The sequence below is a fragment of the Myiozetetes cayanensis genome, unplaced genomic scaffold, assembly GCF_022539395.1.
Source record: "Myiozetetes cayanensis isolate MyiCay16 unplaced genomic scaffold, myiCay2020 scf15, whole genome shotgun sequence".
Lineage (NCBI taxonomy): Eukaryota > Metazoa > Chordata > Aves > Passeriformes > Tyrannidae > Myiozetetes > Myiozetetes cayanensis.
The window spans coordinates 18931950-18945050 of NW_026087159.1; the positions used below are offsets into that span (position 1 = coordinate 18931950).

At 56.1% G+C, this 13101-nt stretch overlaps 1 protein-coding gene across 1 annotated transcript; it reads right to left on the minus strand.

The window, feature by feature from the left end:
• Window positions 1-1683: 1683 nt before the first annotated feature.
• On the minus strand, window positions 1684-3395 carry LOC126637514 (brain-specific homeobox/POU domain protein 3). The gene is made up of 2 exons (XM_050310853.1): window positions 3270-3395; window positions 1684-2720 (listed from the first exon to the last, which is right to left on the minus strand). Exons 1-2 carry the CDS (start codon window positions 3387-3389, stop codon window positions 1815-1817), a joined length of 1026 nt encoding a protein of 341 aa, XP_050166810.1. The 5' UTR covers window positions 3390-3395; the 3' UTR covers window positions 1684-1814.
• Between the last annotated feature and the right edge of the window lie 9706 nt (window positions 3396-13101).

The window sequence follows — 13101 nt, forward strand, 5'->3', positions numbered from 1 at the left end:
CGGAGCCAGGAGGGGGAATGTCCCTTTCTGAACGGCTGAAGTCTCAGGAGAGCAGGTGGGGGGTGACAGGGGGTACCTGGGGGTGTCCCCCCTCGGAGAGCGCGGGGTGGCGGGGGAGGGTCTCATCCCGTCCCCGTCGCCGTTTGTGGGAGCGCCCCGGCCCCCGAAACGACCCCCGCCCGCCGGAGCATCCTCGGGGCTGCGGGGAGAGACCACCCGCGACCCGCACACGGGGCGTCACGACACACCGCGTCTGGGCTGGTGTCGCGAGGGGAAGGGGCAAAAACCCCCCTGCGAGGGGCCGGCGGAGAGCTGGGACCCCCGGATCCCTTCGGGGCTACCCCTCGCTCCGTCCCGCGTGGGCACGGGCAGCTCTGCCCGCCCGCCGCCGCCTTTCCTCGCGTCTCGTTTGTTTCCCCACGGAGCGAGCTCCCATCCCGACGGGGTGATGGGCTGGAGGAGCTGCCCCGGGGCTCCCGGGGAAGGGGGTCCACGGGAAAAGGGCTCCCCGGAGCTGCAGTAACTCCAGGAGGCAGGAGGGTGAGGTAAAACGTGCATGATTTATTTGAAATGCTGCAGCGTACACAGACACCAAAATTTCATTCAGCACACACACAGCGGAACGAAATCTCCTTTAATAATAATAATTAAAAAAAAAATTTAAAAGAAAATAAAAGGAGGCGATTTTTCTCTATTAAATACGCAAAGAAAAGGGGAGGGGGGGAAAAAGAGTTTTCTTGCCTTAGAAAGTGCAGAGTTCCCTATGCAGAGGCAGCCGCCCCGAGGCCGGGCCGGGGTCCATCCCCGCTGCCTCGGGCCGCTCCCGCCGCTCCGCTGAGCCCCAAGGACGTGATTGTCGAAGCGTAGGATTTTATACAGTGAAACCATACGGAAATCGAACGGTTTGAGTGAAACCAACGCAAAATAAATCTCCATTTCCCCGAACAAACCGCGACTCCAGGGACGGGCCAAATTTTTTTCTTTTTTTGTCCTTTCTCTTTTTTTTTTTTTTTCCCCTTTTTTTCCCTAAAATGCTTTTCTCCTTTTTTTTTTTTTTTAATCCTTTTTTAACTTTTTTTTTTTCAATTTAGCCGATGAGGTAGAAACAGAAACGGTACTGCAAGAACGCGATGGGTTTGCGGGGGGGAGGGTGGTCGGGGGAGCGAACAAAACCATGCAGGTGCGTGTGTGTGCGGGGACCTGGCAGCGGGGGGGCACGGGCGGCACCCCGGATTTAAGGGCGGCTTCCAGCTCGTTTCCTTTTTTTTTTTTTTTTTAAGATTATTTTTTAAAAGAAGAGGAGCGGACACAGAGGAGTGAGCGGTGCCACGGCTGCCCCCGAGCCGGGACGGGGCGAGGGGCTGAGGCAAAGACCCGCCGGTTCTGCTGCTGCTGCTGCTGCTGCCCCGACTCTGGGCACCCCCAAACTTCCCCCTTGGCCTTTTCATTTTGTCTTTTCCTTTTTCTCCGTCTTTTTTGTATTGTTTTTTGTTTTGTTTTTTTTTCCCCCAGTTTTATCTACAAAAGCAGTCTATACCAGTCAGGACAGCGGGGCCACTTTGCCCTGGGGCACCAAACTGTTCACTTTGCTTCGGGCGGGTTTCCCCTTTTTTTTAGGTTTATTTTTCCTTTTTTTGTTTGTTCGGGTTTTTTCCCCAATTTTTTTAACCTAAAACAAGGAAAAAAAAAAAAAGAACAAAAAAAAAGCCAACAGCCCCAAACTCTGCCCGTTTCGAAGGGGCTGAAGGCCAGGATGGTTGCGGGGTGGTCGAGGGGGCAGCACCCCCCTCACCGCTGCCCTCCCAGCCCCTTTTTCAGTAGGTGGCAGAAAATTTCATCCTTTTCTGCTTCTGTCTCTGATTACAAAACCAGACCCGCACCACGTTCTTCTTCAAGTCTAACTTCTCGGCGATGGCAGCGATTTTCTCCGAGGAGGGTCGCGGCTGCACGGCAAAATAGGCCTCCAGCGACCGCTTCTCGGGGGCGGCGATCGAGGTGCGCTTGCGTTTCTTGTCCCCGCCCGTGTAGATCTCGGGTTTGGTCATTTTCTCCCTCTGAGCCCTCTCCGCCTCCTCCAGCCACGCTTCCAGGATGGGCTTGAGGGCCACCATGTTGTTGTGGGACAAGGTGAGGGACTCGAACCTGCAGATCGTGCTTTGGCTAAGGCAGCCCACCCCCGGGATCTTCAGGTTGGCCAACGCGGAGCCCACGTCCGCCTGGGTCACCCCCAGCTTGATCCTCCGCTGCTTGAAGCGCTCGGCGAAGGACTCCAGCTCCCGCGGGTCCGTCTCCGTCTCGGGGCCGGAGATGACGGCGTGGGAGGCCAGGCCGTGGGGGTGGGACATGTTCATAGGCTGGGAGTGGTGGGCCATGTGGTTGATGGCCGACATGTGGGAGTGAGGGTGCGAAGGTGTGGAGCCCACGTCGGGGCCCGGCACCCCCCCGAGCGGGAGGGCAGAGTTGAGGTGGTCCAGCAGCTCCCCGTCCAGGCCCTGCGAGGGCTGGTGGTGGTGGTGGTGGGGGTGGTGCGTGGTCAGCACGGACGGGTGGTGCAAGTGGACGGAGGACGAGGTAGGAGTGCAGGACACGCTGCTCATGGTGTGGTAGGTGGCATCCGGCTTGAAGGGGTGGGTTTTCTGCGACACGATATCCACGGCGGCCAGAGCCTCGGCTCCCCGCAGCAGGGTCTCGTCAAAGCCCGCAAAGATGTTACCCTGGATCTGGAGGGGGGCGTGGGGGGGATAAAAGCGGGAGCGAAAACAAGCCGAAAGAGCAGGAGAGGATTAAAGGAAAGCAGCGAGACGGAGATCCCGCTCTGCCCCGCCAGCGGTGACGGGGACAGGTAACACGAACCGAGCTCTACCCGCACTCCCCAGGCAAGAGGACCAGGGTGCCAGACCCCGAGCGCTCTGCCTTCCAGTCGGGCACCCACTTTGCCCTCCGCGGCGAGCTCCCCAAAGAAGGAGAGGACGGAGCCGTCGGGGGTCCCGCAGCCCCTCTGTGCTCCAGCGCTCGGCACAGCGGAGCGGGGCAGGACGGCCGAGCCTCCCCCGACCGGCACCGACGCCCCGCGCCCCACGACCGACCCAGACCCTCTCCCCGGGAAGAGCAACCCCCGCCCGCCGGACCCACGGCCACGGAGGAGGCAGGAAGGGAGGGAGGGACCCCCCAAAACCCAAACGAAACCCAAACCCAGAGGGAAACCGGAGTAAGTTGGCGAGAGTCGGCGGGTGCGGAGCCTCCCGAAAACCCACCCTGAGGGGGCTTACCTGGGGGGCGGGCAGGCAGGCTCTGCGGATGGCTTCGGAGCTGGTGTGCAGGTGGGGGTACTTGGGTTCGTGCAGGATGGGGTGCATGCTGAACGCCTGCTTGCTGTTCATGGACATCATGGTGGGAGCGGAGCGGGGCCGGGTAGGGCAGGGCAGGGCAGGGCAGGGCAGGGCGCTCCGGGCACCCGGCTCGGGGGCGCGGTATTGTCTGGCTCCGCCGCCCGGCATCAATGGCATTATAGCCCGGCCCCCCCGGCCCCCGCCCACCGGGAGGGGCGGGGGAGGTCCCTCCCACCGCCCGCCCCCGGGCAGTGAGCTCACCCCCCCGTCAGTGGTACCCCCCCAAATCAAGGCTCACACCCCCCCCGCAGCCCCTGTACACCTCCTCCCTTTCCCCGTTTGGACCCCCCAAACCAGATCTCAGACCCCCGCCGGTGGTACCTCCCCAAAACCAGAGCTGTCCTCACCCGTCGGTGAACCCTCCCCTAAGCGGGGCTCACCTCCCCCGCCGGTTTTACCCCCAAAACCGGGGCTCAGCCCCCCATCCCTGCCCTTCCCCGGTTCTGCGCATCCCCAGGGTTTACCCCCGGTGTTTCGCTGTTCCTGTCACCCCTCCTGGCGGGGACAGGGTTGGAGGGGATCACCTCCCGTCTAGCCCTGCTCGCCCCTCTGCCCGCCCTGCCCGCTGGTTCCTCCGGTGGGGATTTGGGGAGCGGAGCAGCCCCGAGCCCGCGGCTGCAGACGAACCTTCCTCCACCTCCTCTCCCTCTGAAGGGAAGAACCTTGGATTAACAAAACATAAAAGCAACTAAATAAAGAAAAGTTTCACCAACTATTTTTTTTTTCCTGTTTCAGTGAATCTCTCCGGCTCGTTCCCCAGATCCTCCTGCGCGGTGTCCCACGGGCTCCACGTCTGTCTGTGTTGCCTCTCCATCCTCCCCTCTCCGGCTCGTTGCCGCCTCTGCGCTCACCCATCCCTACGAATTTCCCCTCAGCCCGCGGTGTTTGCTGTCACCGCGAAAGTGTGCGGAGGCGAAGTTCGGTGGATCGCTGGATCCAGGGGGCTCTGCAGCACCACCCGGCTGCTTCCAAAAGCACGGGAGGAGTGTGGCAGCGGCAGGGGGGCTGGTGGAAGGGGGAATTCCTGTGCCTGAGGATGATGGAGGGCAGGAGGGTGCTGGGTGCTGCTCAGAGCAAACGTCTTCTCGAGGGCACAGGGTGTGCTTCTCTAGCCCCAAAAATCCAGCCCCAACAAGGACAATGCTACATGGTGCAGGTGTTTTGTGATCCATTTTGCATCCTCTGAGATGTGCCTTCTCCTGGGAATTCTGCCAGGCATCTTGGGACAGACAGGGTCAGTGAGTGCCACAGGGAAAAGAAGATCCTGACCTGGTACCCTGACCTGCTCCCCACCTTACCTGAGAGGCTGAAATGTCCCCCAAAAGACCACAGAATGCTTTATATTGGGAAGGACCCTAAAGGTCATCTAGCTCCGTGGGCAGGGACAGAAGGGAAGCACCAAAGATGGTTCTTTGGTGATGGACCTGCCTGGGGAAAGGTCAGATCCAGTGATAGGAGACTGCATAGCTGGTGCTGCCCCAGACTCAGGAACAGCCACCAAATCTGCAGCAAGAAGGTTCCTAAACCAGCCCCAGGTAGGACATGGCTCCTGCAGAGGGATGGAGGAGAATCTGCAAGGCTGAATCCCAGCTCTGGAATAGTCTTCCTGGGGGAAGAACTGCATCAGCACTACAGTGCTACCTGGAAAGCCCTGCCCCTGGTGGCCTGAGACACGTGTCAGTGGCCACACCACGGTCCAGGCAGACCTCCCTGGACACTAAAGCATCCTACATGTGCCAGAGGCCACCAGGCCCTGCCAGGATGCTCTGACTCTCCAGAGGGAGCACAGGCAGGAGCTCTGAAGCCTCTTCCCTTCTGGCCTGTGCCAGCACAGCTCTGAGTCACCGGCTCTGCTCCGCTGCTCCTGGAGAGATTGCAGGATGAGGTGATGGGCAGAGCGGCTGCCAGAGCTTCACTGGAGGCTTCTGTGCCACAGAGACTCCAGCAGAATTCCTGAGAAGGGGAACTGCCCCTTCTGGGAGCCCTGTGGTGGGTTCTCTCCCCTCCAGCTGACACCCCCAGGTTTGTTAACTCTCTCGTGACTCCAGAAGCTTTTGTCAGGGTAGTTCACAATTCCTTTTGCTGGGCTCTTCTTGGAGGCCCCTCCACCCTCTTTTTCCTCATTTTCTGTGTTTCAGCAGCTCAGAGGTTGGACAGAGCAGTGCAGTTCCTGGCCCTGGATTTAACTCTCCCCAGGGAAGCAAACCTGTGCCAAGCTGCATTTTGCTGCAAGGAACTGGCTCCAACATCTGCCCCAGGACATGCTCCGGAGGTTGGGAACTCTGGGATGAGACCTGGACATGCTTCCCTTCTGTCCATCACTCAGCAAGTCATCTGGAGCAGGAGCAAATCAGCTGAGAGTCTCCTTCTTGAGGGCTCAGCAGCTGGTTTTCCAGAGATCCAGGAAGCTCAGGGCCTGACCAAACTCAGCCCCTGAGGACAGCACGAGGCTGACGAGCTCACCATGTGCACAAAGTCAATTCTCATCTCATTCTCCACACTTGCAGCCACTGAAAAGGTGGTTGGAGCAGGAGAGCAGCTGTGCCAGGTCAGTCCAAAGGCTCAACCAGCCTTGGGTCTTGGGTGTTTATCCAGGGAAATCAGATCAGATGAAGTAAATGACATTCCCTCCCTCCCATTCCCCTGTATCAGCAGACTTTTCCAAGAAGCCAAGCCTCCATCCCTGGGCTCTTTCCTTGTCACACCCCTAAGCATCCTGCCCTGGGCTTGTTTTGTCCTGGCAATGAACTTTTGGACTCTCAGGGAGGATTCCCAAAGGCACCTCTGGACACTCTGGCACTGACACTGAAATACAGGGACATAGTGGGGCACCCCAGGGCCAACAGGAACCCCCTGCCAGCCCCATTCCACGGATGAACCCACCCTCCTTCTGCCTCCTGCATGGATTTGTGGGCTGGCCCCAGCAGGGAAGAGGGCAGTGCCCTCCATATCAAATGTCTGGATTGAGTCAGGAGTTATCAGGTTCCTCCTGGGGAGGGAAGAACAGAGAAATTCATCCTGTCTTTCAGCCAGGATGTGAAAAAATAGGGAAGTATCAAACAGTGATTATTACAGACACCTAAAGCACTTCCACAGTTGTTGCCTTAACCCTGAGCAGCTCTGAGTCTTGGCAGTGGACTTTCCCAGGAGCAGGATGAACTTCCAGGGATTTGCCAGTGCTCTGCTCTGGCTTTCTTGAGTAAGAGGGAACAGCTCTGCAATCCTCCCTGTAGCCTTTTCACATCTATTCCAGCTTTCCTCCCTAACTGCTCTGCAAATGGATTCGTCCAGACCCACCTCTCCCACCCATCCATATCAGAAACCCCAGTGAAGCAGGAAGTGCTTCACTAGAACCGGGATTAAAGAGAGGAAAGCGTGGATCTCACCCATAAAAACACTGGATAAAGACCCTCATCACCCGAATCTTTGGAAAACAAATTCCTTCCAGGAGGAACTCGGCTTCCAGGCTAAGAGCTGCCACCCCAGCCTGGTTGGTGGCTTTGGGGACCCTTTCAGAGACAAATCCCTGGGCAGAAATGCAGAGCCAGAAAGCTTTTCATGTTACTGCTGCTCCCTGTGATGGCCAGATGCTGCAGTTTTGTGCTGTGGCACGACAGTGGTGCCAGGGATACTGTGGGCATCCTGACATCCACAGCCAGTGCATAGATTCTCTGGCTCCTCATTCCCACTGGGAAAATAACCTTGGAGACGCTCTCCAGCAAGGGCTGTGCTCAAGAAGCTCCATCTCTCTGTTGCTTTTTGAGGATGACCCGTAATGTCTTGGTCTGGCTTCCTGCCTCTAACCAATAAAACCCCGCCACGCTCCGCCTGATCCCGGGGTTTTCAATCCAAGGGAGCTGGATGCAGACTTTGCAGAGGGCCCTCCTGCCTGCCATGTGGTTTGGTGCCTCAGGCAGTTGCCTCCAGACTCCAGCTGTTTTTATTACCTAAGTGGGTTTGATTGCTCCTTCATTTGTGCCTGAATGAGAGCCCTTGGCACCCTCGTGGGCTTTAATGGGGTCTGCGTGTTCTCGCTACCAATTAAACCCACTGGCAGCGATTAACGGCTTGCAGCGCAGCACTAACGGGGAGCAGAGGGGGCACGGCTTTCCAGGGCTCCAGGAGAGGGTCCTGCAAAAGGGACACGGCTTTCTGCAGCCCCAGCAGGCAGCTGGGCTGGCTGGAAATGGCTCTGCCCCCAGGTGACCGCTGCCACTTTCTCCTCCTCGGGGGAGGATCGGCTCAGCCATCCCAGGCTCGCTCTGTGCCGGCACGGGCAGGTTTTCCAGCAGGGGGTGATGATGCTGTGGGTGGCCCAGGGTGGGTGTCACCCCAAAGTGGGGGTAGAGATGTTAGGGACAGCTCTCCAGTTGGACTGGCTGTCAGGGCTGCTCCTGGAAACCACTGGGGGTGATGTAGAGATCAGGACACCAGTGCATGCAGAGTCTCACCCCACCTGGTCAGTGGGATCTTCCCTGGGCCTGAGCACATGGAAGTAGGCAAAAAACAGTGAGGTTCTAGTGCATTGGACATTTTCAGTCCCAAAGAGCTGATAGTTCTCACTCCCAGCAGCTCTCCCAGCCCCAGCAGCATCCTGGCTGTCCCAGGGCCACTGCTCCACCGAGCACATCAGATCTGACATGACCTACAGCCATCTGTGGAAACCCCAGGGAGGATCCATCCATCAAAATTAAGATGTTTGGGGATTAAATGCTTCGATCTCATCAGAACTGGTGTTCTCTGATGAGAATTGGTTTTGTCAGAAAACGTGTGAGTGGCTCTGTCTGCCAGAGGTCCGTGCGCTGGGGCCGGGCGATGGTTGGAGTCTCCTCATGGAGGCCAGGAAAGCAAAGCTGAGGTCCAAGAGCTTTTTAAGCAGATGAAACTCTGTCTCACTTCCTGTGGCATTGGGAAGAACCTTCCTCCTGCACAGGGCACTTGTGCTGATTCAAACTCAGTGTGAGGCCAAGAGCAGGATCACAACAGGCTGAAGTGACACCTCATACGACCCTGTGGCAAATGGTGACATTATGGAAGACCCAACAGAGGCCACATTCTGTGCTGGAATTATAAATGGACATCAGAATGGTCGAATCACAGAGTCATTTAGGTCAGAAAAGACCTCTGAGATCATCAAGTTCAAATGTTCCCCAGCACTGCCAAGGCCACCGTGTCCCCAAGTGCCACATTCACCTGGCTTTTAAACCCCTCTAGGGGTGGTGCCAAGTCGTGATTCAAAACATCATGCTTTCAAAATGCCTGTTCCTGGAGGAAAACACAGAATCAGCTCCCAAGGATGAGATCTCTTCCCCAGCCTGAAGAGCACGGAGTGTTTAATGCTCAGGTCTGAGCATTGAGGTGTGAGGGGAAGACGATCCACGCCGGCCAACACTGCAATCCAGCTTGTAAAAATCCTTATTAAAACCCCACTGAGCCTAATCGGGAAAGATGGCTTTTAATTAAAAAGTGCAGCCCTTCAGCCAACTTTTATAGGAGATTGCTGCGACCCCAGGAGATGCCAACCAGCAATAGACTCAGCTCCTTCCGGAGGGAGGGATTTTTCCCATCCTTTGTTAGCTGGAACATCTCTGACTGTTTTAAATGGGCAACTTCACAAGTTTCCTGAGTGTGGTTTCTTCCATTAGGAAATGGGAATCTTTTAACAGCTCACCCAGGCAGCAAAATTCCTCCACTCCATCTCTTGCATTAGGAGCCCGGAGTCCTCCCGGCTCCGCTCCGCCGAGCGGGAGAGAGCGAGCGGGAGAAAAGAAAATCCAGATGGGGCAAAGTGTAGCTCGACTTTTTAATACTAAATTATTTACAGTAAGTAAAATCGTGTGTGTCAATTGTGAAAAGAGTCCAATTTGTTTGATTTACATTGCAGGGGGGTGCCCTGGGGTAGGGGGTGTTTAACTATCTCCTCTAATGTAATTGCCCATGGCAGCCCGTTAAATATTTGATGGGCTGCCTGAGCAGAGTAAGGAGCTTCAGCTGATTCGCTCCCGCAGCCCTCGCAGTGTATCAAGTGGATTTGCAGCCAGGGACTACCTGAGCCCTTTCCATTGTGTAACTGGGGCTGAGCAGCAGCTACACAGAGCCTTAGCCCACTTTTAGGGTGCTGCCGGGTTCCGTGGGGACGCGTGTTTTCCGCTGGAAGATGGGTTCTTTCATGCGCTGGCGGTTTTGTTTTATATAAGAAGCCCAAATTCCTCTTCCTGTGCCTCAAAGGGAGAGTTTTCCTCACCCTTTCAGCAGGAAAAGCAGGTTTTGCTCTTGGTCAAGGCTTGGAGGTGCTGGATCCCTGCCCTGGCTCGTGGTGGTGGGGCAAAGGTGTCTCTCAGTCACAGGAGGGACAAACCTTGGATGAGGATGGGGAGTGGGATGGGGATGCACGGGATGTGGGAGGGACAGCAGAAGGGCACCAGCATCAGCGGTGATCTGCAAAATATCCAAAGGTCCCAGCTCATGGAGCTCTTACAGCTTTTCCAGTATTAGTGTTTCCAGCTGTGCCAGGGGAGGGTCAGGTTGGACATCAGGCGGAATTTCTTCATGGAAAGGGCTGTCAGGCTTTGGAAGGGGCTCTGGTGGAGTCCCCACCCCTGGAGGTGTCCAGGGAAGGACTGGACGTGGCACTCAGTGCTCTGGGCTGGGGGACAGGGTGGGGATGGGGCATAAAGGGACTCAGTGATCCTGGAGGATCATTGTCACTTCACATGATCCCCTTTGAGGACCATTTCGGTTCTGTCCCCTCTGGCATGGGGACAAGGTTCTGCTGCCCAGATAAGGCTGGGAGAACACCCCTGCTCCTCTCTGGTCAACCCTGCCAGTCCGTAGGAATTCCTGGAGGGTAGGAAATATCACATCACCCACCTGGGACAGTAAATATTTAACAAGGGGAACACCCCCTGCCTTTCTCCCTCCTCTCTTCATGCATATTCAGCTCCTGCATCTCTCTCAGCCCTGCAGTTCCCCTCTGGAAAAGGATGTCCGAGCCGTGTCCCAGGAGGGGTCATGTCTGCAGGTCCTCTGCCCTCTGAAGGGCTTTAGAGTCCCAAAATTGGAGGTGGGAACTGGGTGATCTTAAGATCCCTTCCAGACCCAAATGGTTTATGGATTCGGTGATTTGGAAGAGATACATGGAGGTCTCCAGCCCACCACACCAGGTCGCTCAGGGCGTTGTACAGTGGGGTTTGAACCCCTCTGAGGGTGGAGACACCCCAGTGTCTCTGGGCTCCTGATTAGTGAGCAGGGAGAGGCCACCCAAGATCTTAATCTACAAATGCAACCAAAAGTTGGGTGGGGATGTTGCATCCAGCTGGTTTAGCGTGGAAATACGTTGGGGACGTGGATGGAAGGAACTGAGCTCGGATGGCACCAGCAGCTGGCAGAGGAGGGGAACACCTGGGGCACACTCCAAACTCCATGGTGAGCCCCACCAACCCCCTGGGGTTTCTCAGAGGGTTTCTTGGTGTGGTGGCTGTGGCTGGAAGGCAGGAGCAGTCAGGATGAAGTGGAGGAGGGATGAAGACCACCAGGTGTGGATGGAGCAGGAGGAGAGACCTGCTGGAGTCCCCGGATGCAGAGGAGACTTTGCACAGCGTGGCCACACAGGAACCCAGGCGGACGCTCCCGGGCCCCTGGGGGCTCCCAGCCTGCTCCTGCCAGAGCAGAGGCTCTCTGTGGTTCTCCATGCCTTGCTGCTCCCTCCAGCTCTTACAGAAACCAGCTCTATTAATATCCCCATCTCTTCCTCTCGGCCCATTATTCTCCTGATGGCCCAAATTTCCAGTTAGCTCCTCTCCAAATTTAAACGATTGCTTCCCCCTCTCTCCTCCGTCTCCCCCCACCTTTCCCAGAGATGATGTCACTGATGACCTATATTCTCCTTCCTCTGCAGTGACTGGCGCCGGGGCCATTAGATCCCTCTGCTGGGCTGTGACTGGCTGACAGCCAGTCCCAACCTCACAAGTAACCACGGCCATTCACCGGGAGCGGGGAAGCTCCAGCCTTGCCAGCAGGCTTGGAGAACGGGAGAGGAAGGAAGGATGGAGCTGCAGGAAGCCCCTGCCTGCCCAGGGAGGGTGTTACAGGGAAGGGGAGCTGTCAAACAGTTAACAGCTCTGACCAGAGGAGAGCAACCGTGGGAAGCACCTTGGTTGTCCCATCTGCTATCAGGGTCTGCCAAGACCTGGTGGATGAGGTCCCATGAACTGCTGGTGGGATTGGGACACCATGGACTGCTGGTGAGATCAAGACCACCATGGACTGCTGGTAGAACTGAGGCTCCATGAACTTCTGCTAGGGCTGAGACCACCATGGACTGCTGGTAGGATTGAGACTCCATGGATTGCTGATGGAATTGAGCCCCCATGAAGTGCTGGTGGGATTGAGACTCCATGGATTTCTGGTGGGGCTGAGACCCCATGGACTGCTGATGGAATTGAGGCCCCCATGGGCTGCTGGTGGGATTGAGGCCCCCATGGACTTGCTGGTGGGATTGAGGTCCCATAAAATTCTGGTAGGATTGGGATGTTATGGACAGCTGGCAGGATTGCTTTTCCTCTGACCCATCTTACATTCTTGGGACTCCTAAACAACTGAAGACACTTGATGGGACCAGCACAGTGACGTGTGTCTGCCAACCTCAAACCCCCCAACAGCCCCCAAAGTGCTGTTTTGAACAATTCCTTTGTTTTGAACAGTTCCTTGTGTTCCTGGAGGGCTCAAAGCACCGAATCAAAAGCCAACGTGTTTCTGCACAGAGACAAACTCTTCCAGTTCTCTTTTTGTGCCGTGGTGACTCAGTGGAGAATCCCAGCCCCCATCTGAGCAGGCAGTGCTCCCCAGCAGAGAGACCAAAAACTCCATCAGTTTATGGAAGAGAAATCCAAGAACAGCCGGAAAGAGAGCTTCCAGATGTGGGCAGGGAATGGGACAGTGTCCCCTCTGCTGCCAGGCTCTGGTCAGGACATCCCTTTCCTAAAGGCTCTTTGAGAGTCACCTCTGGCTCTTCTCAGTGTCCCGCTGAGCCCTAGGCTGGGGAGGAGCCCCCAGGTGCCTTTGGTACCATCTGGTGCTGATCAGCTCGAGACCAGGTTTGTGGGAAAGGAGAGGGGGAGAGGAAGCTGATGGAGATAAGGAGGAAATGTAGGAAGAGAGGTCCCTTCCTTTCCTCCAGCCTCAGGCATCGCCACCATTTCTACCTTGTGGCCCTGTCCCACCTTCTTTCAGCTCTCCAGCACAGGGGTCCCACGGGATACAGCAGCTCCAGGAGATGATCTCCTCATCCAAAGCAGGTGCCTCCTGGTCCAAGACTTGGCTTATTTGGTAAAGGGAGTTCCCTGGAAATGAATGCAGGTAGGATTTCCAGCAGGAGATAGTAGGGGAGAGAAAGAACAAGAAAGAAATGGTAAGAAAATAAAAAGAAAGAAAGAACAGGAAGAAAATGAGGAGAGGAAGAGAGGGAAAATAAGGAAGGAAAGAGAGAGTCTTGGTTTTCTGAGTTAGAAGCAAAATTATCTTGATTTCCATTTGAATAATTCATGTTTGCCACGGGCCATGTATTCCTGAGCTTGGGTGTCAAGTGTTTATTGAATATATCTCTTGACAGGGCACTTGTGTGATATTCAACCATTGCCAGAGTGTTAAAAAAACACACACAACAAATGTAAAAAGAGGAGAAAAAAAAGGAAACGCTGAAATGACGGCTCCC